Below are 19,452 nucleotides of genomic sequence, written 5' to 3'. Positions count from 1 at the left end.
TATTTGAAAACTGAAAAGTAAATGAGATTAATTTTTACACGGGAGTCCGTCATTGGTTTCGTAAGCTTAGAATCCATGACCGGGCCTGAGCAATCTTCAGTATCATGAGTAACACGTGTCATGAGTAACACGAACTAAGCAGGTGCCAGGTGTACACGTTCACGTCTGCCCCTCCTTATTCTGATCAGCTGTCTCTCCAAACATCTGTCGGGTGTTCACGTCTCCCTCACACGACCCCTCCCGTCGGAAGGAGCTGACCTCACCAAAGCTCTAGGTGGCTAAGGTGCCTGTTCCGTCACCCGGCCCATCACTGTCCGGGGGGCCGCAGAGCAGGGAACTGAGTGAGCCAGTCTGAATGCTGCTCAGAACATCACTGCTGGGAAACACTGGGTCAAAAGCATGCCATCTTCCCCAGGTCACTGGGGTCTGGGAAGAAACGGGAGCCATGGGGGCCTGCTAGAGGACGAAGTCAACATGCAAAGAGGACAACTGGCAGAGGTTGCTACGGAGGGACGGAGCCAGTGCCCGGGCTGACTCCCAGGTTCGCGCTCAGGTGCGTGAGCCAATGAATATCCTCGGGCTTCGGCCATGTGTCCTGGCCTTGTGCTTTCTGTTACTTCTGCCCTAGAGGAGCCCAACTCCCACCCGCCCTACAGGTAGGAATGATCATTACTCTCATTCTTCAGAGCCGCGGACCACAGCTGAGGGAGGTCAGGGCCTCACCCAGGGCCACAGAGCCAGGGACGAGCCGGAGCACAAAGGAAAAGCGCAGACCAGATTCCAGGTCCTGCAATCTCACTTCTGGGGCTGAAGACTGGGGTTCGAGGCTCGGGAGCACTGTGGTGAGGACACATTTAACCCACAACCTACCCCGAGGACCGGGAACACAGTAGGGTCTGTTTATCTCAATTGTGCCCCCTTAAGTTTAACACGTTCCGGCTGATTCCAAAGCTGTTGCAGGATCATCACCGTGAACCCACGTTACCATCATAAAAGGGCTACCTTCATCCTAGAGTGAACCGTGAGCCAACCACCACGATGGATCCATTGATCAGAACCCAAGGGGAATCGCGCGCGGCCCCGGAGAAAGCCCCGTGACCCGCTGCCCTTATTACACTACACGTGTTACACAACCCAGCACACGCAGTCCTTGAGGCCAGGCGGTGCGACGTCTAACCTCCATTCTTTTCACCAGATGATGTGGGGCAGAGACAAACCACAAGGCATCTGGATTAAGGGTAACACTGGAATACGGGACAGGAAAGGGTTTGCTTACAATGACGACGTTCGCTCCAGCTGGTGGTAGAGACCCATCTCAAGTTCTCAGGGCTGGGTTCTGGAAATGCTCGTTTCGCCTGCTTGTCCCTATTATGATACCGTCAGAAGTCGCTCCCCTAGCCTTCACAGGTTATTACAACCAAGAGAAGCCGCCTCCCCTCGGTCTGAACCTAGGTGGTCGGCGCTCACTCTGGCCACGGCTCCTGCCTGCGGGAATGATCCATGACCACCCTGGGGTTTACACATCACCCACCACCAGCTCAACCCTCTGCATGCCGGTCACTGTCCTCGCACTGCTCTTTGTGGCCAGCGATACAAACGCCCCAAACGCCGGCCACATCCACACTGCACCCAGAGGCACGCAAGGAACCCGTTCTTACCAGGCATGATTATCTCCGGAAACCCCGTCTTCCGAGCCACCGCTGTGGTCCTGTCCACTAAATGAGGAAATTCTTTTCTAATCTGATGGATATCTCCAGGAAGTAATTTCAATGTTACCCACAAACCTAGAAAAGCAATGGATGCGTGAGTCATGTTTTAGCTTATACATTTCTGAAAGATTTCAGGACACCAAGCACCTGGGCTTCCCAGAAGGCAGGCAGCGAGCCACCCCGCACGGCCAAGGCAGCCCGGTCCCTCCGCCTCACAACATCACAGCAAAGGACGAACAAATGCTCTGGCCACCACTTGCTCTCCCCTCCAAGGGGGGTGGGGACAGGGCAGGAAGGCTCTGAAACCCTCTGAACAGGACGGAAGGGATGCCGTGGGGAGGACAGAGTGAACTTGCTAGGGCCTGGGAGCCGAGCGTGCATGTGCCAGCCTCTCCCTCCACAAAGCTGATGCAGAGTTGCACTCTGGAGACAATACCCTCGTGCAGCAAGCGAACAGAAGGCAAAAATAAGAGGGAGTAGAGCAGACACGGGGTAATGAAATCAAAGGCAGAACACAAGTCAGTTGCGTGGCTCTCTCAGAAATTTTCAAAGACAGGGCCTTTCTCCCAAGTGGGAAAGGAGGCCGTCACCATCAGCTGTCACGTTCAGGTCTCCATCTCGGGGACCTCAGAGGCCTGGCCTGCTTGCTCCCTGGCCACTCAGCCCAGCAGGACCCAAATCCGCATCAGAATATAAAGGCATTTGCTCTCACTCATGCTACTCTTTCGTGTGTCTGTCTTTCTATCGGTCTGTCCAGCTATTCCTCCCCTAGATGCATGCTTCCAGGGAGCAGGGACAATTCATCACTGCTTAGCTCAGTACGCTGCCTTCAGTAGCAGGCAGACGGGAAAACCGAGACCCCATCCACAAATGATGTGCATTCCAGGCAGGCCCGGGAGACGCCTGGCGTTCCCACACAAGGCGTGCTCACCTGAGGCTGCTTCTACCGAGAACCGCTCGGCTTGATGAAACCCCACACCTCACACCGTTCTCCTCGGGCTTCCTGTCTGCTAGCAGCTGGCCTGGAGACATCTGTCCTCTGCAAAGATGTATGTCGCTTGTGGTTGAGAAAGCCCACAGTCACTGATGACATTCTGTTCTCTGCCAGGTGAACCCCTCTCCTCCTGCCAACTAGACGGTGTCTCTGATCTACTCAAAGCTGTCTAATAAGCACCTACTGTGTGCCCAACACACACTGGGCACTGTAGACACAGAGCAAACACTCACTATATACCCGCCAGGGACTTAGCTTCTATTCCAGGAGTCAAGCCCTAAACTCATAGCCTCGGTGAAATCTGCAACAGCAAAGAACTCTCTAAGGAAAAGTCCAGGGCACCTGGAAACTGGGTCCCCAAGGCTGCAATCCTGGGGCTCACAGAGGCTCACCTGAGGAAGAGACATCACAAGAGATCAGAAGATCTCCCCCCACCCCCACCCCGCCCCCAGGCGCCTGGAGTCCCGAGCCGCAGGGGGAGAGGCAGGAGATGAAGCGAGGAAGGGCAGCAGGGACCCTGCCAGCCATGGTGGGAACTGCCCCACCTGAAGGCGAGGGCAGGCTGGCAAGAGGGGCGAGTACCAGAACTCTGGTGGCCATGTGGGCATGGCCCACAGACAGGCGGGAGGGCGGGAGTTCAGAGCCACGTGAGGAACCCCGGCAAAGAAGCCACTGCAGGAACCCAGGACACATCCCACCACCGGCGGGAACGGAGCCACCTGCCTGAAGGTCAGACCAGAACCGGAGGGAGAAGGGGCGGCTCTGCAGAGATGGGGACAGCTGTGGGCATGGCCAATAGGAGGAGCGGGGATGCCACTCCCGGAGCCAGGAAACCCCGTATCCTGGGGACGCCCGGAAGAGGAAGGGCAGGGGCAAGAAGAGGAAGAAGATCCTCTACGACGCACAGAACTCCCGACACTTCAAGCTCACAAAGGACCTCAGAGGCCAGAGCAAGCAGGGAAAACCCAGGGGGGTAGCAGCAAGGTGGTGAGCACAAGACGCAGCCCAAGCAACAAGGGCAGTGTCCACGGTGCTGAGCACCCAGGGTGTTCCGGAGGTCCTCAGCAAGTGCACCCCTGGTGAAGACGGGAGGGGGCGACGCCGACGGGAGGGCAAGGAAGGAACACAGATGAAGGTCAGAGGGAGGAGATATAAGCCTCTCTGTTGAGAAACTCGGAGAGAGCGAGCCAATACACAGAGACAGACGTGTTTTCTAAGGTAGACTGTTCTATGCATGGTGTTTTCCTTGTCCTTCCTTTCCTGTTGTTTTCCCTTCTCTTTAAAATATAAAACTCCAAATCATGAGAGGGAAAGTTTGAAGAAAGAGGAGGAAAGCATAACCCACAAAAGGAGGTCCCTAAAGAGATGTCAGGGGGTGGCACCCACATAGGGACAGAGGTATCCTTGCTCAGGATGTGCACTGCACAAGGCCCTGGCAAAGAAAGGCAAGTGGGGAGCTACACCCAGCCCACACTCTGCTCATCAAGCTGGGTGCCCGAGCGCTGCCTGCATCTTCCGACTCACTGAGAGGATGGACGCCCTATTTCCAATTCACATAAAAGGACCACAGGTTGGTGTTCCTGTGGACCTTCGGGAGAGGTCTCTTGAAAGGAGAGCAGACAGGCCCCTGAGGGGGCCGTGTCCTCCAGTGGAGCAGAGCAAGTCAAGGGACACGTGTCTAAGTGCAAGGGGAGATCATCACTGCAGGTGACAGAGACGCGATCCCTACTGGGGACACCAAGGTGCAGCTTCGAGGCTCTCAAATCTCTGCTCCCAAAACCTCCCAAAGGCATGAGTGTCCCCAGCAGGAATCCCACTCAATGACATTCGTCAAGGACTCGCAGGACGTGGTCAGGTAATCATTTACGGAGGTCCGAGGCAGAGAAATGTTTGACGACACCATTCTCGAATCCGGCGGCCTCCCAAACACCTTTCATTCGCACAAATGCGAGCTTGCTCAAAGACCTTAGTTCATCAACTAGTTACTTAATGGCACAATTCAATTTGTTATAACACGATTTAAACACAGAGATTAAGCTTTCCTGATTACATTGGGCTTAAAGCACTTTCCTCAAAGGAGAAAATGAGGCCAATTTTCAACGAACCAGTGCCCTGGAGGTTGACTTTTGCTTAACCAGAGTGGCTAAAAACAAAAGAAATTAGCATACATTCTAACTCCTAGCTGAGGGGGGAGGGGGCTTACTGTCCACGTCAAACCCCTGCAGCCCTGGGTTCAGGGTTCAGAATAATTGGGGCTAAATATAAAAAATGTCAATCGTGACAAGTAACCGTGTGGATGCAAACCTAAAACAGGCCAAAGCCGAGGGAGGAGCCGGGGAAGGATGAGTGTGGGGAACTCTGGCTCACAAGCCTGCGGGGGCTGGAGGGACATCGCCGGGGTGCACGGGGTCACCACCACCGCCGAAAGCACGTGGCTCTACCGGGCCAACCCCACACACCTCGCAGCGAGTTCTGTGCTGCATTCCCTGGGCTGCAGCTGTCTCTGGTCTCCCTGGAATGCACTGAAGCTGGCTGGCCAGGGAGCCCAGAGAAATGGTCACTTTAGTTAGCTTCAAAGAAAAAGAAAAAAAAAAAAGCTAGCGACATTGCCCACTTCCGTGCAGGAAAAAAACAATGCTCTTTTCTCTCAGTTCTCACTGGGACCTAAAAACACCGCTCCTTCTCTATTTCACAGAATAGGGCCCCCCTGGTATCAGCCCAACGGGCCTCTGGGGACACAGATATGGGCCACGATACCAGTGAGATTGATGGAGGCAGGCCGTGGGTCCTCCTTCCGAGGAGTTTCCCGCTGGTCTAACACTAATCTCCACTTTTCCTGTGTGACTCTGGGACAGAAGTTTATCACAATCTGATGGCTCTGGAAGAGAAACTCAATCCGACAGGAGCCTGGGGTCTGGGCACTGGAGCTCCCAGTCTGAGGGTGGCTCCAATCAAAACAGCTTTAATTGGATCTCCCTGTGGTTTTCAATTAACGTGCAAATCAGAGAGCCGGTAATTGATGAGAAGGTGGGTCCCGGGTCAGCTTAAACCACTCTGTCTACAGAGGCCACGGTTCATTAACGCTTTGGGGTTGGGGTTTTTGCTTTGCTTTGCTTTGCTTTGGGGGTTGTGGTTTGCCAGGGAAGGGGCTGGCTAGTTCACGCCAAAGAAAGCCAAAGGCTTCCCATTCCTCCAGAAAACTCATCACACTCAATTCATACTCTCCTTTATAACAACGGGAAACGAATCACGAGAACTGTTTCTTAAAAGGCTGGCGACAGAGGTAACTAGACAATGAAAGAGGTCTATCCACCTAAGCTCCACGGAGTTTATGGTAAGTCTGCATCTAATCGAGGACTGAAAAGTGGGTTCTCCCACCGGTGCTAAAAGCAGCCTTAGGTAAGGGCTCTGAAGGTGACTTCCCCTTGAGCTGGAGGCGAGGCCTCAGTAAACAGCTGTTTTCTGGCAGCGGTCCTGGCCAGCCCGAGTGCCAACTGTCACCAGCCCGGGGTGATTGATTCATTGCCTCTGCCTCCAGAAGGTCAGCTGCTGGGAAACTTGTCAGCGTGGGATTAAAAACGATGAGTGCAAGGCGCGGCGTCAGGAGGAGAAGTCCCTTCCATCACAAAACTGAAGAGAAATCTGTCTGCAAAATGAAGCCACTTCCTCAGAGGGAGGAAGGGGAGCCCCAGGAAACAACGTGCCAGCAATTAGCGCGCGACACGGGCAAGGAAAACAGAGAAGAGCACACGCAGAGCTGTGTTGTGCTGAATGTCTCCACGTCTCTCTGAGCAGCAAAGGGGAAGTGAACAGCCGGTGGACAACTACTGTATTCTCTTGTGAGGTTGTTCGAGTGTTTTCAAAAATGGCTAGGATGAGAGGACAGGGCTGAAGAAGACTCAGGAAAGCAGAGTTGCTTCCAGGCTCATCAACTCTGGACTCGTTGCAAACATTTAATTGTGTCCCACTCAGCCTTCCCCACTCACCCAGGAGGCTGGCTCTTAGCAATGCTTACACGGGTGATCAGCAAGAAAACCTTCACATGCTGTACCTACACTGCGCATACATTGTATGAGCACATCCTGATCCAACACTGCCAGCGTCATCGTCAGCACTGCCATCATCACCATCATCCTCATCACCATCACCATCATCCTCATCACCAACATCACCATCACCATCATCCTCATCACCAACATCATCATCACCATCATCCTCATCACCATCACCAACACCATCATCACCATCATCACCATCATCTTCATCACCATCACCACCATCATCACCATCATCCTCATCACCATCACCACCACCATCAACATCACTACCACCACCATCCTCATTCTCATCATCACCATCATCCTCATCACCATCACCAACATCATCATCACCATCACCATCTTCATCACCATCACCGTCATCATCACCATCACCACCATCATCACCATCACCCTCATTACCATCACCATCATCATCACCACCATCATCTTCATCATCACCATGACCATCATCCTCATCACCATCACCACCATCATCATCACCATCATTCTCATCACCATCACCAACATCATCATCGCCATCACCACCATCATCACCATCACCAACATCATCATCGCCATCACCACCATCATCACCATCACCCTCATTACCATCACCATCATCATCATCACCATCATCTTCATCATCACCATCACCATCCTCATCACCATCATCTTCATCATCACCATCACCATCATCCTCATCACCATCACCACCATCATCATCACCATCATCGCCATCATCCTCATCACCATCACCACCATCACCATCACCATCACCATCATCACCATCACCATCACTATCATCACCATCATCCTCATCACCATCACCACCACCAACATCACCACCGCCATCCTCATTCCCATCATCACCACCATCATCATCATCAAACTAAAATGCAAACCATACAGCATTGTCCCAAGTTCATGTAATAAACGAACATTTGTAGAAACAAAACAACAGAATACATACCCTGGCCCTTGTGGTTGACTTCTTTGGCAGCAATGACTTTGTTTATAACAGTCTGAAGGAAGTCATTCTCCCCTGCCACCCTGGGTGAAAAACGGGATGACATGTTCAGCGGCTTGTGTCGAATGGCGTCGTCCAACGCGAGCCTGGAGGGCACGGGACGACCAAGACCACAGGAGACAAAGGGGTACAGAGACCCAGAGGTCACGGTAACAAGGGAACACAAGAGATCATCGTCACCGAGTGCGAGAGAGTCATCATGAGTCAACGCACGACAAAGGACAGGATAGGTGACAAGAGAGACAGGGAAGAGCATTGATCAGGAAAATGCTGAAACACAAGAGAAGTAAAGCAAACAAGGTCAACCCTATCCCCAGGAAATAAACATCCACCACGACTCCACTCCATTTCTAATAGATAATAAAAAAAAAAAAAAAAAAAAAGGGCGGGGGGGACTTATCTGAAAATAATGTGGATAGCATTTAATCGCAAGGAATGTTCATGACCCTTTCTTCAATTTCAGTAATGCCTGACCATAGCTTAGGTCAAGGGGCAGGTGGTTCGAAGGGAAAAGCAAAATCAAGATCAAAAAACAATCCCTACAAGCTAATTGCTTGGAGAACTTGGGTGAAAACCACCCACTCCATCGGACTGTGCACCCAGTGTAGCCTCAGATAATTAAGTGTGAAAAGAATGGCACAGTCTTTGGAGAACATAACTACCATGTCTGAAAAGCGACACTGTGATGTGATTATGAATGCAAACCATCACCATTTGGGGGTCCCGTGGATCGTGAGTTTTTAATAGAAGCTATGCTAAGACCAAGAGATAAGTACAAACAGGCAACATGTGCAAAGAGAAATACCATGTAGCACAGCAAAGCACAATATGCAATGAGCAAGAAAATATACGTCATGTACGTAATGTTTAAAATCATTTCCAGAACCAAGGACAAGTGTTATTCATCATTTGAGCCCACATTACTCAAGAGAGCCGAGGACTTTTAATTTACTTCACCAAGTTAAAAAAGACAGAGAGAGAAAGATGTACACTGTGCTTCCTTCCCTAAAACTTATCCTGTGATATAATAAATCAGTTTTAATGGAGCAAAAAACGGTTTCATTAGCATGGCATTTCCCAAAGAACTGGTTTCATTGCTTAGTTTGCTATTAAAATCATGCTGCTCTTTTGTTTCAAACACTAGAAATATTAGTCTTCCTTTAAGGGAGCAAGGAGTCACAAATTACAGCAAGAGTCGAACACGTAATAATAATTTTTAAAATGGGTGTTTTGCTCTAAGACAGAAAAAGATGGCGGCAACATGGCCGTAACACGTCCCAGTGAAATTCGGACTTGTGGGTCTTAAACTCGTAACCTCCCTAACTTTTCAAACAATGACCCACAGTTTTTTTTCCCTTGACTTTTCCCAGAAGACACTAGCAGACAACAGGTAGTTTCAACTCAGTGGTACATTAAGACATCAAGAAACTCTGAGGTCTAATATATAAAACAGCATTCAAAACAGCACTGGGCTGCATTATTTCTCATGGGCAAAAGCAGCAACTTAGTATTATCATTTTATAAGGGCATATTTTATTTATTACCTCAATATCTGCCTATGTTCAAAGATGATGTTTCCCTTGCTTACTGAGGAAACTTCCAGATTCCGCAGAACCACGCTCCCTTTGTAACTATCCTCACTGGATGTGATTCCAAGGCGGCACTACCCAACAGGACGTTCTGTAATGACGGGAATGTTCTAGACCTGTGTCGCCAAATATGGTGGCCACCAGCTACCAGTGGGACTGAACACTCTCAACGGGACTTTGGGAACTTTCAATGGGAACACTTTTAATGTGATTGAAGAAGTATTTCATTTGATTTAATCTGCACTACTTGAAACAGCCACATGTAGCTCATGGTTACCATATTGGACAGAGGAGTGACACTAACGGAATGAAGCCACAAAAGACCTTTGCCTCCAGTTGTGTGTGGTGAAAACCCATTTTAAGCTGGTTAATGCACGGTTTTCTGTTATTCTCACCCTGGGAAGACTGCAAAAACTTCCGATGAGCCATGCTTTAGGATGCTGTGTGACTAGATCACCTGCCTGCAAAGAAAACCATCATAACCCCATCTTGAACAAATGGTTCTCAAGCCCGGGGCTGAGTGAGGGGATCCGTCACGCAAGAATGGGCAGTGCAATGGCAAGCCAAACTCACAGCTCCGGCCCACCCTGCCCCCAAAGAGACTCCTTCAGCTACCTGCTGGGCATCACCAGACTCCAAACCTCCTCAGCCAACACCTGAACACAGATTTCGAAAATAAAATTTATTTCAAGCCTGGAACCACTTAAGTAAGAACAGAAATAAGGAGAAAAGGCAGAAGGCAGAACACTATGGAGGTCATTCTAACACGCCTTATGGTCTACCCTTCTAAGATTTCACACCCTCAGGAGGAAGCTGTCTCTTCTGATTAACCTAAACCACTCTAATCCCTCTTCCTTTCTCTCTCCACGGCCGTCTGAGATGGAGACGCATCCGGTGAAGTGGCCACAGATCATTATGTAGCTACTCTCTCGCTTTCATCCCCAAGGAAAGGACACCAATCCTTTCGACCTTTTCCACGGGATCTACCTTCCATTCAGAGAATCAATTTAACAAATCTCCTCCAAGTGTTTTCCAAGCTTCCCACACCTCTCCACACACTTGGCTTCAGAACTACAATAAACCCTAAGAAAGGTGAGCACAGACTCAGTCCGCCTGAAGCAGCAACAGAGACAGAAAAGCAGCAGCATGATTATTTGTTTCAAGTGTTTCACTTTACAAAAGAATTCATCACTATTTTGTTTGGTTTTCTATTTTAAAAACAGCAGCCTCCCGTGATGAATGTGGAAATGCTGCATTTTGAATATGTACAGCTACTAGAATGAATCAATTATGTAAAGGAACATTCATGCTCACGGTGGACTGGTAATTCTGCGTGTCCTATGCGACACGGCGATTCCCCCGAATCACCCGGAAAATCTTGTACATGCAAGACCACGAGGCAACTTTAACCCAAGACTCGTGGGGCTACAGAAATGCCATGCGCTACCGCCGTGACTACAGATCTTTCATTATTACAAAATAATCAATCTCTATCTGTGCTGAATTTATAAACTTAACTTTGAAGAGAATTATTACAAACACACGTTTTCCATCTTGTATCTGGCTGGGTGCTTTGCTCCATACTTACGGCTGAAAGGGGATGAAATGCTGCTTATCTTCATCATCTACTTTTCCATTTATTATATCTGTTACATCCATCACTGGGGACAAGAAAAGAACAGGGATTGTTTTAAGTGCTATAATCAGAGAAAACAAACAAACAAAGCAACATCAGATTGTCTTCCGACCAACAGCGGCATAAAACACACGGTGGCATTTTTTTTTTTTTTTTAATATTCAAGTTCAGAGCATTTTCATGTTCCAAAGACAAATGAAGTTATCTGAGAACATCGACCCAAATGGGGTTGGGGCCCAAATGGCAGAGTTCTGCTCAATAAATTCCTTTGCCTAGGATGCAAATGGACACTCTGGAGCTGCCCTGTCCAAACAAATGTTGTGTGATGATGGAATGTTCCGGAACAACAAGCACCTGAAATGTGGCAAATGTGATGGTGGTACTGAATTTTTACTTTGATTTCATTCATAAAAGCCACATGTGGCAAGGGCCGACCACGCTGATGGGCACTGCCCCGGGGTATCCATAAGTTCTTGCATTCCCCCCAAAATAAAGTAACTACCATCCATCTACCCATCCCACGCCAGCATCCGTGGACACTATTTCAAGGGGCATTCGACAGCTGATCCTCAAAGTCACCGACTGCACAACTGAGGAAATGGAGGCTCAAGGACACCAATGAATGACCTTGCCCAAAGTCAGAGAGCTAGAAAGTCTCCGATGCTCAACCTCTGACCAATGCAGCCAGAGACCCCCAACGACAGCCCTGGGCACTTTCTCTGTCTCCATTCGATCCCCACACTTCAGGTAACTGGGCAACATAGCTCGTTGATTTTCTCTTCACAATCCCTTCCCTGGGGATTACGACAATTACTGACAATGTGGACAATTACTGACAATGTGGACAATTTCGATCTCTACCACTTGCTCCTCCCCCAACAAAAAGGGGGACGACTCTGTAAGGACGAGAAGAGAAGCATCGTCACATGCTGGTTGCCTCGGTGGAGCCCACGGAGCTTCCACAGTGTGTCCTAAGGGAAAAGGACACACTCTTCTTGGAGCAAAGAGCCCACACATGTGTCCAGAGATACGGGTCAAAGCATCACAAGCGAACTAGATCATCAGGTTGTGGATGCCCCGAAGGCATATGGCCCAGACCGCAGTCTCCACCTACCAGAAGACGCCCCTAGCTTTAAGCATCCTCGGGGGCAACGGATTGGCATTAGATGCACCTATTAAGACCCTCAGATGCCCAAGACCGTACTCTCACCGCCAACCGAGAACCGTGTGGCGCTGGGTCGCAGCGGGGAGGGCCTGGGCCTCGCAGACCACCTGCCACACGCAGTCCACAAGGCACAGCCCGCCTGTGTGTCTGCAGCCCTCTCTCCTCCCACCGCTGAGTGCGTCTCCCTAGTCATACAACCTGGCCACTGCTCTGGGGCGTCCGTAAGTTCTTGCATTGCCCCCAATGATACCACAATGCCAAAACCCAGGCATCAGGCCGGGGAACACATCAGGAGCCCAGCGAAGTTTCGCAGGAAGGAAGCAAGAGAGTGAGCCATGAGACTTGCTTGTGACACCAGTCCGGTGAAGGCAGCCTTGGTCTTCCACGTCCTGGGAGTGACAGCCCTTTCAGTGGCGCCTGTCCCAAGCCCCGGAGGAGCAGGCTGTGACAGCACAGACCTTGTTCGCAAGGAATCTCCCTCACCGCCGCTCGCCAGCACGCTGGCCCGTACCACGGAGGTTCGCGCTCTGGTTGGGGCTTTGGTACAACCCCGGCTACACAGAATTATGAGTGACTTATGTTTTACTTACGCTTTTTGTCTTTTCGTAAGTTCTATATCACTTTTACACTACATTACAAAAGAAACACGACATAGTATTTCGCGTAGAAGGCTAAGAACCAGAGGCTTAAAGGTCCGTGAACACATCGCTCACCCGGGCTCTGTCGACACAAACATGCAGAAGTTATTCTGGATAAAATCTTAAAATTAGGTTCATGTGTGGGACCTAGAGTTGCACAGGTGTGAACAGAAGCAGATTACCAAAAAGGTGATCCACCTTCTCAGGTGGAGAAGTGTCCCTTCTTAACCAGAAAGAGAACAGGAGGTCAGAGGATGTCCTGAGCAGGTTAGGGGTGTGCACTAGTTTAGGACAGCGCCACTGGGGGTGCTGAATGCCATGTGACGAGGGAGGCAAGGCAGTCTGATGGCAGCGTTCCACTGGGTGCCTCACACCCGTAGTGGCTCATAGGTGATTCGGTTAAAGAAGGAATTCTCATTTAATTGGCAGGATGTGGGGCCTGGGCAAGAATGTGTACATATTTTTAAAGTTTATTTATTTATTTAGAGAGAGAGGGAGAGGGAGCGCGCATGCTGTGGGAGGGGCAGAGACGGGGGGGGGGGGGGGGGGTGGCGGGTGGAGACAGAGAGAGAGGGAGAGAATCCCAGGCTCTGTACTGTCAGCACAGAAACCCATGCAGGCCTCAAATTCACAAACCATGAGATCATGACTTGAGCCGAAATCAAGAGTCGGACACTTAACCAACCGAGCCACCCACCCAGGTGCTCAAAAATATATTTTTTAATAGTGCCCCAAACCGTTCCCAAACACAGTTAGGGCTGAGAATCACTCCATTAAAATATTTAACCTTTTGCACCAAAAAGATATGGCTATCTTCATCTCTCCCCAAAAGACAGGGGACACCCTCACCTTTCCCTAGCAGAGGTGACTAATCAGTCCCTCTTCTTGAGCTGTCACCGAAATAACAACACAAATATGGAGGACAGACGGAACCTATTCCAAGATAACTGGGTCCTCCTCATGCTCCGGTCTCCTCCTACCCCGTCATCACTTTGACTATTCACTGTGAATTTCCTCCTGAATCAATCAATCACCAACTCCAGAAACCGTGAAGCCATCCAATGACTGGCTCTCCTCCAGGCTGAGAATGTGGGTCAGGGTCTCCCTCAGGAGATGTGATCTGCTTTAAAACCAAATATATGATTTACATCGGAAACTTGCGACTGAAGCGTCGCGAGCTGCCAGTCCACAGAAACCACACAGAAAAGAGCTAAGAGATTTTTTTTCCCTCTCTCTCTCACAGAAGAGCTTATAAATCAAAGCAGTCCACCGTCCAGTATTGAGCAGCAGCTCTTACTCAGGATGAACGTGACGATCTAGAAACTCTAAGGACAGCAGAGAAATGCATTACCAGCCACTCCGAAAGGCCGCCGCAGGCCCGAGGTCAGTTTCCTGGTATTGTTGTCCCTCAGCTCCATGCGACCCACTCGTACGATCTGACAAACGAAACTGATTTTGTCCCTTTTCAGGTCTTTGCTTCCGAGGTCCTGGAAATATTAATTTCCATAAATTATTTGGGAGAACCATTACTCAATGCAGGTGCAACTGAAACAGACAGTAAAAAGATGGATTGGGACTCTCTTCTCTGACCAGTTTTCAGCATTTTAATAAGTTGTTCACATAACAAAAAGGAGCTGGATAACAATAGTCAATTAACGTTAAGCAAACTTCCGATGCAGGGTTAAGAGAGTGCTGGGGCAAATCTCTGTCATGGGGATCCTAAGGGAAGCTAGAGACCCCTGAACAGCTCTGGGAAGGTATCTTATCACTGCATTCACACGGGCTACAAGCATCCCAAGGATCCCTGCTCTAGTGTAGACACAAGTCGGAGGGCAATCATTAAAAATAATCACTGGAATGGTGAATGATTCAAATGAACCTCTTTGGTTGTACTTACAGTAAAAACAGCTCGCAAATTATGTAATCTGTCTATGTCTTTAGGCAATCCTGAACTTGACCAGCGAACCAGGTAGTTTTCACTTGGGAAGAAAGAAAAGAAAGAAAAGAAAGAAAAGAAAGAAAAGAAAGAAAGAAAGAAAGAAAGAAAGAAAGAAAGAAAGAAAGAAAAACAAATTCATTTTCTAAATTTAACAGGACACTAAATAGACACCCACATTGATTTATAATTAATACCACATAAGTCCACAATGCAGACAACTATACGAGTTCAGAAATGTCAGCCATGCCAGAGAGAACGGCTTTTCCATTAGCACATAAGTAATTTCCCACACAAGGGAATAGTCGAGAATCTCTGAAAGGCTGTAATTTTGCAATGGAACTATATGCGAACGTCATTTCAAAGTTTATTATTTTAAAAGCATTATTCGTTTATTGAGATTGACTATGATCTAAACTTCACCATTCATTCATTTACAGTATAAAAGAAATACTGCACGTCTGTCTCAGAGCCTAAAACAACCAAATACGCCATACAGACAAATGGAATCCTACGACAAGACGAAATGGAGTCCGTATCACAAATAAGGATGAAATTCATCCATTTGTTCTGTTTTCTGTCACATACCAACTTTTATAATTTTGAACAACACAAATGAAGATATTTGAGTTTTAAAGGTACGTGCATGAGCACACACACACTTCACACATAATTTAAACCATAATTTTTCCATCTGGACAAAGAGAGAGTTATACTAAGAGACAAAAGCAAGAAGGAGGGAAAAGACCACATTAGAAATGACAGGGATGACAAAGACGAGATTTATAATATTTCCTTCAACAATTGTTAATTAAGAGCCTTTATATAGCAGGCAGCCATCTAGACACTATATTCCAGCCAATCGTGTTGCAGAAATGACAATAGGTCAAAGGTCCAAAAGTGACATTCGCAAAAGACAAAAGTTTGACAACAGCAAGATTGAGACAAGAGTGACATTATCTGGGGGGGGGGGGGGGGGGGGGGGGGGGCAGTCTGGAAACATAAAACCCTATGAAGACAACACAGGAAACAATGACTTCCACCTTTGGTTGGTTGCCACGTCCACGAAACAGTTCCAAGACGAAAACTCTACATTCGAACACCCGTGTGCACGCAAGAGAGCTGACCCTGGACCAGAGCCCGGCAGTGCCATCACACCGTCCCAAACCGCCCTGGGCTCAGCTGCCGGGGGAAGTATGGCCAACTGGTCTCCCCACTGCTCTCTGAGAGACCTAGACGTCTGGTGGGCCCAGCGCCACTTTCCTAACGTTACCTGGAGAGGAAAGACAGCTGCAAGGGAACGTCACTGACCTGATGAATTTGGACTCCACAGGGTCATAAAGAGACATCAGCACTTCAGCATCTTCTCCGATTTTACAAACCACATTTTTGAGGTTGACAAACAAGGCCAGAGAAGGGGTGGAGGCAAACTTAGCTTGTCTGTTAATATCTATGTTCTGCTTTTGGGACTGTAAGTAGAAATAAAACAGAAAGTTGACAGTAGCAGGGTGCCTGGGGGGCTCAGTCAGTGAAGCGTCCTTGACCCTTGATTTCGGCTCAGGTCATGATCTCCCAGTTCATGAGCCCGAGCCCCTCATCAGGTTCTGCACAGACCATGCGGAGCCTGCTTGGGATTCTCTATCTCCCTCTCTCTGCCCTTCCCCAACTCACGCGCACACATGCTCTCACTTTCTCAAAATAAATAAATAACCTTAAAAAAGAAAGAAAGAAAGAAAGAAAGAAAGAAAGAAAGAAAGAAAGAAAGAAAAGAAAAGAAGAAGAAGAAGAAGAAGAAGAAGAAGAAGAAGAAGAAGAAGAAGAAGAAGAAGAAAGAAAGAAAGAAAGAAAGGAAGGAAGAAAGAAAGTTGACATTAGCAATACTCACCACTAACCAACGTTGCACTTTCTTTATTGATGACAGAACAGAAAACTACATGCAACCGGTTAGCCTAACACAGCAAAGCCACTCTGCAGTCACTTCCTTGTCCCACTCAACACATGCATGCACCCAGTGCAAAGGTCACAACCCCTTAACAGTTTGTACTGAACGTGGTCTTCAAATACTGCACTGTCTAAACAACGAATCACGGTGATGTTCACATGCAGAGCTGCTTAATTTCTGGTTCCCCCACTACACTAAATCCTCCGAGAACCCTTCTGTCTTATTCATCAGTACGTCCTCAGTTTGTGGTACCCAGTAGGTGCTCAATAAATACTTGCTGAATGAACGGCTGACTCAATCAGTCAACTGACTTCTTAATATCTGCTATAGAGAAGACACCATTAGAGACCAGAGAAAATGCAGAAGATCAGTAAGACACATGTTCCCTGCCCTGATCAAGCTTAGAATATGTCACTCCTCTGGCTCCTATCAGAGAGGAAATGCAGAATCCAGTATTGTTTCCCATGAGATGAAAACACAAAGTCAATGTTGTTAAGACCCTGCCTCCTAAGACGTAGCACAGTGCTTACAACCCTCCCCCCACCCCCACCAAGGGATGAAATCCTTCCTGGTCGTATGTTTTGACACTGGGTTCCTTTCCATTCATCATCGTATGAAATATACTATATTGTCGTGCCTTCTGAGTTTTCTAGTACAAATTCTGGGCCTCACTGGTGTTTTATTAATGTTGAAAACTGTTACTGAGAAAAGGTACTCTCAATGTAAATGGCACATTACAGACAGCCGAACTTACCTTTTCTTCTTGCAATCTTTCCTCCACTTGTTTAGAAGCGATTTCATGAGCTCTAAAGAGACTAATCGTGCTAGTTAGTTCTGGATCCAAAATGTTCCCGTCTTCATCTCTCACCACCAAGTCCAGATCAAGAATTCTAGAACAACAAGAATTCAGAGCTTCATGGACACGGACCAAGGGCTTTGAATTCTCTGACACAACTTCAGTCCCGACAACTAGGCGCAGTTGAAAACATCACAGAAAGTCAGGGTCATCCATAATACTAGGGGACATTAATTCTATAAGGTCACTTTCTTTAAAACACATTCCTTTGGAATTCAAAAAAATTACTCAGGGGCACCTGGCTGGCTCAGTCAGTAGAGCATGAGACTCTTGATCTTGGGGTTGTGAGTTTGAGCCCCATGTTGGGTACAGAGATTCCTTAAACACTAAAATCAGGGGTGCCTGGGTGACTTAGCTGGTTAACTGTCCGAATCCGGCTCAGGTCATGATCTTATGGTTTGTGAAATCGAGCCCCATGTTGGGCTCTGCATTGACCGGATGGAGACTGCTTGGGATTCTCTCTCTCCCTCTCTCTCTCTGTGTTCCTCCCCTGCTCCTGCTCTCTCTTTCTCTCAAAATAAATAAACTTAAAAAAACAAATAAATAAAAGTAAAATCTTTAAAACAAACTATTCAATGTTTACTTCCATTGCAGTAGTGACTTTTTCTTCAAGTGCAAAATTTTACAGATCTGCACAGCCCAAATGAAGTGTGTATTACCAATCACTATATGAACAGCATGGGCAGTTTAAAGCACACACATGCTACAGATAGTTGGGGGAGGGGTATGTATGGGGGGTATAATATACATAGATAAATAGAGTGTATATATAGGGTGTGTAGTTATGTATAGAGTGTATATACATACATACTCCTGTGTGTGTGTATGTGTGTGTGTGTGTGCGCGCGCGCGCGCGCGCGTGTGTGTGTGTGTGTGTGTATGCAGTGACATACAACCCATGCACCCATATATTTAAAATTGGTGGTGGTGACATCATCACCAAGCTGGGGAGAAGAGGTAGGAAGGAAGAGCGGGGGCAAAGGCACACCCACCATTCTATTCTCGTCAATTCTATCACACAGCTTTGCTTCTACCTACAGTCAGTTCTAATCCCGAAATTAGCTCATCAGAAGATCTTCGATAAAGATGTTCTACTGTGTTTCGACACCAAACATGTGGACGTTATCCACAATAACGTTAAGCAACTTTCTGGCCAGATGGCTAGACGTAGTAGCCAACTTAAAACATGAGCAGCATCTGTCTAATAAAGCTGTCCATCCATGTCTGGAAATGTTTTTTGGCAACCTTCTCTCTGTTTCCCCAAATCTGACGAAATTGTTAGGTGATTTTTAGCACAATTTTTATTTAAAGAATAAACAAAGACCATTATATAAAGAAAGAAACCAGGAGCTGCACCACGGCGACGTGTTCTGGCTTTCTTTTTAATAAGACATGAGAATCTTAACCACAGATGCCTTATACTTTTGCCTTTGGGATTTTCTTCCTGCTATTAACAGGTCTATGGAAGCAGGATTTTTTTTCTTTAACCATACGGCAAAATAGAGTGTGCTGACAGAAAGATAAATCTCAATTAGATAATGACTGTAACAGTTACAATTTTAAGAGGAGAGGTGACTTGGGAAGAAAGACTCCAACGAGGCAAACTCATGCCCGACTTCTCTCCCTGAAGGTCACACACCTTAAAGCTGGAAAGGAGTCTGATAACGTGTGCCAATCAGGTTTCATTTTGAGAGGATGCTGGGCCACTGCACCATTTGGAAAGCAGTCACAAAGACCTCGTGCTCCCCTCTTAATATCTACTAAGCAAATCCACTGATGGCGAAGCAGGACCCACTGGGCCAGTCGGCAACATGACGGTAAACAGGCTTTTAAACAAATACTCAGAGGCTTTTCGCTCTGCATGAAAACAGCCTAGTAGTTGCAGGGATGGTGGGGTGCCTCAAAAGGAACAGAAAGACA

The 19,452-nt window shown here is 47.9% G+C and overlaps 1 protein-coding gene across 3 annotated transcripts in view; it reads right to left on the bottom strand.

Annotated features, from left to right (window-relative positions):
• DOCK1 (dedicator of cytokinesis 1) overlaps nucleotides 1-19,452 on the bottom strand; it is a 521,064-nt gene that overhangs the window by 420,272 nt on the left and 81,340 nt on the right. For 2 of the 3 annotated variants that reach the window (XM_042909101.1, XM_042909103.1), the window contains exons 7-13: nucleotides 17,431-17,566; nucleotides 16,046-16,203; nucleotides 14,696-14,777; nucleotides 14,150-14,285; nucleotides 10,948-11,020; nucleotides 7,714-7,856; nucleotides 1,659-1,784 (exon numbers count right to left, since the gene is read on the bottom strand). In XM_042909101.1, coding sequence (XP_042765035.1) covers nucleotides 1,659-1,784; nucleotides 7,714-7,856; nucleotides 10,948-11,020; nucleotides 14,150-14,285; nucleotides 14,696-14,777; nucleotides 16,046-16,203; nucleotides 17,431-17,566 — 854 coding nt within the window. The remainder of the gene's footprint in view (nucleotides 1-1,658; nucleotides 1,785-7,713; nucleotides 7,857-10,947; nucleotides 11,021-14,149; nucleotides 14,286-14,695; nucleotides 14,778-16,045; nucleotides 16,204-17,430; nucleotides 17,567-19,452) is intronic. The other variant, XM_042909102.1, reaches the window with a different exon arrangement.

The sequence above is a fragment of the Panthera leo genome, chromosome D2, assembly GCF_018350215.1.
Source record: "Panthera leo isolate Ple1 chromosome D2, P.leo_Ple1_pat1.1, whole genome shotgun sequence".
Taxonomy (NCBI): Eukaryota; Metazoa; Chordata; class Mammalia; order Carnivora; family Felidae; genus Panthera; species Panthera leo.
This window is presented reverse-complemented; position numbering and strand designations above follow the sequence as displayed.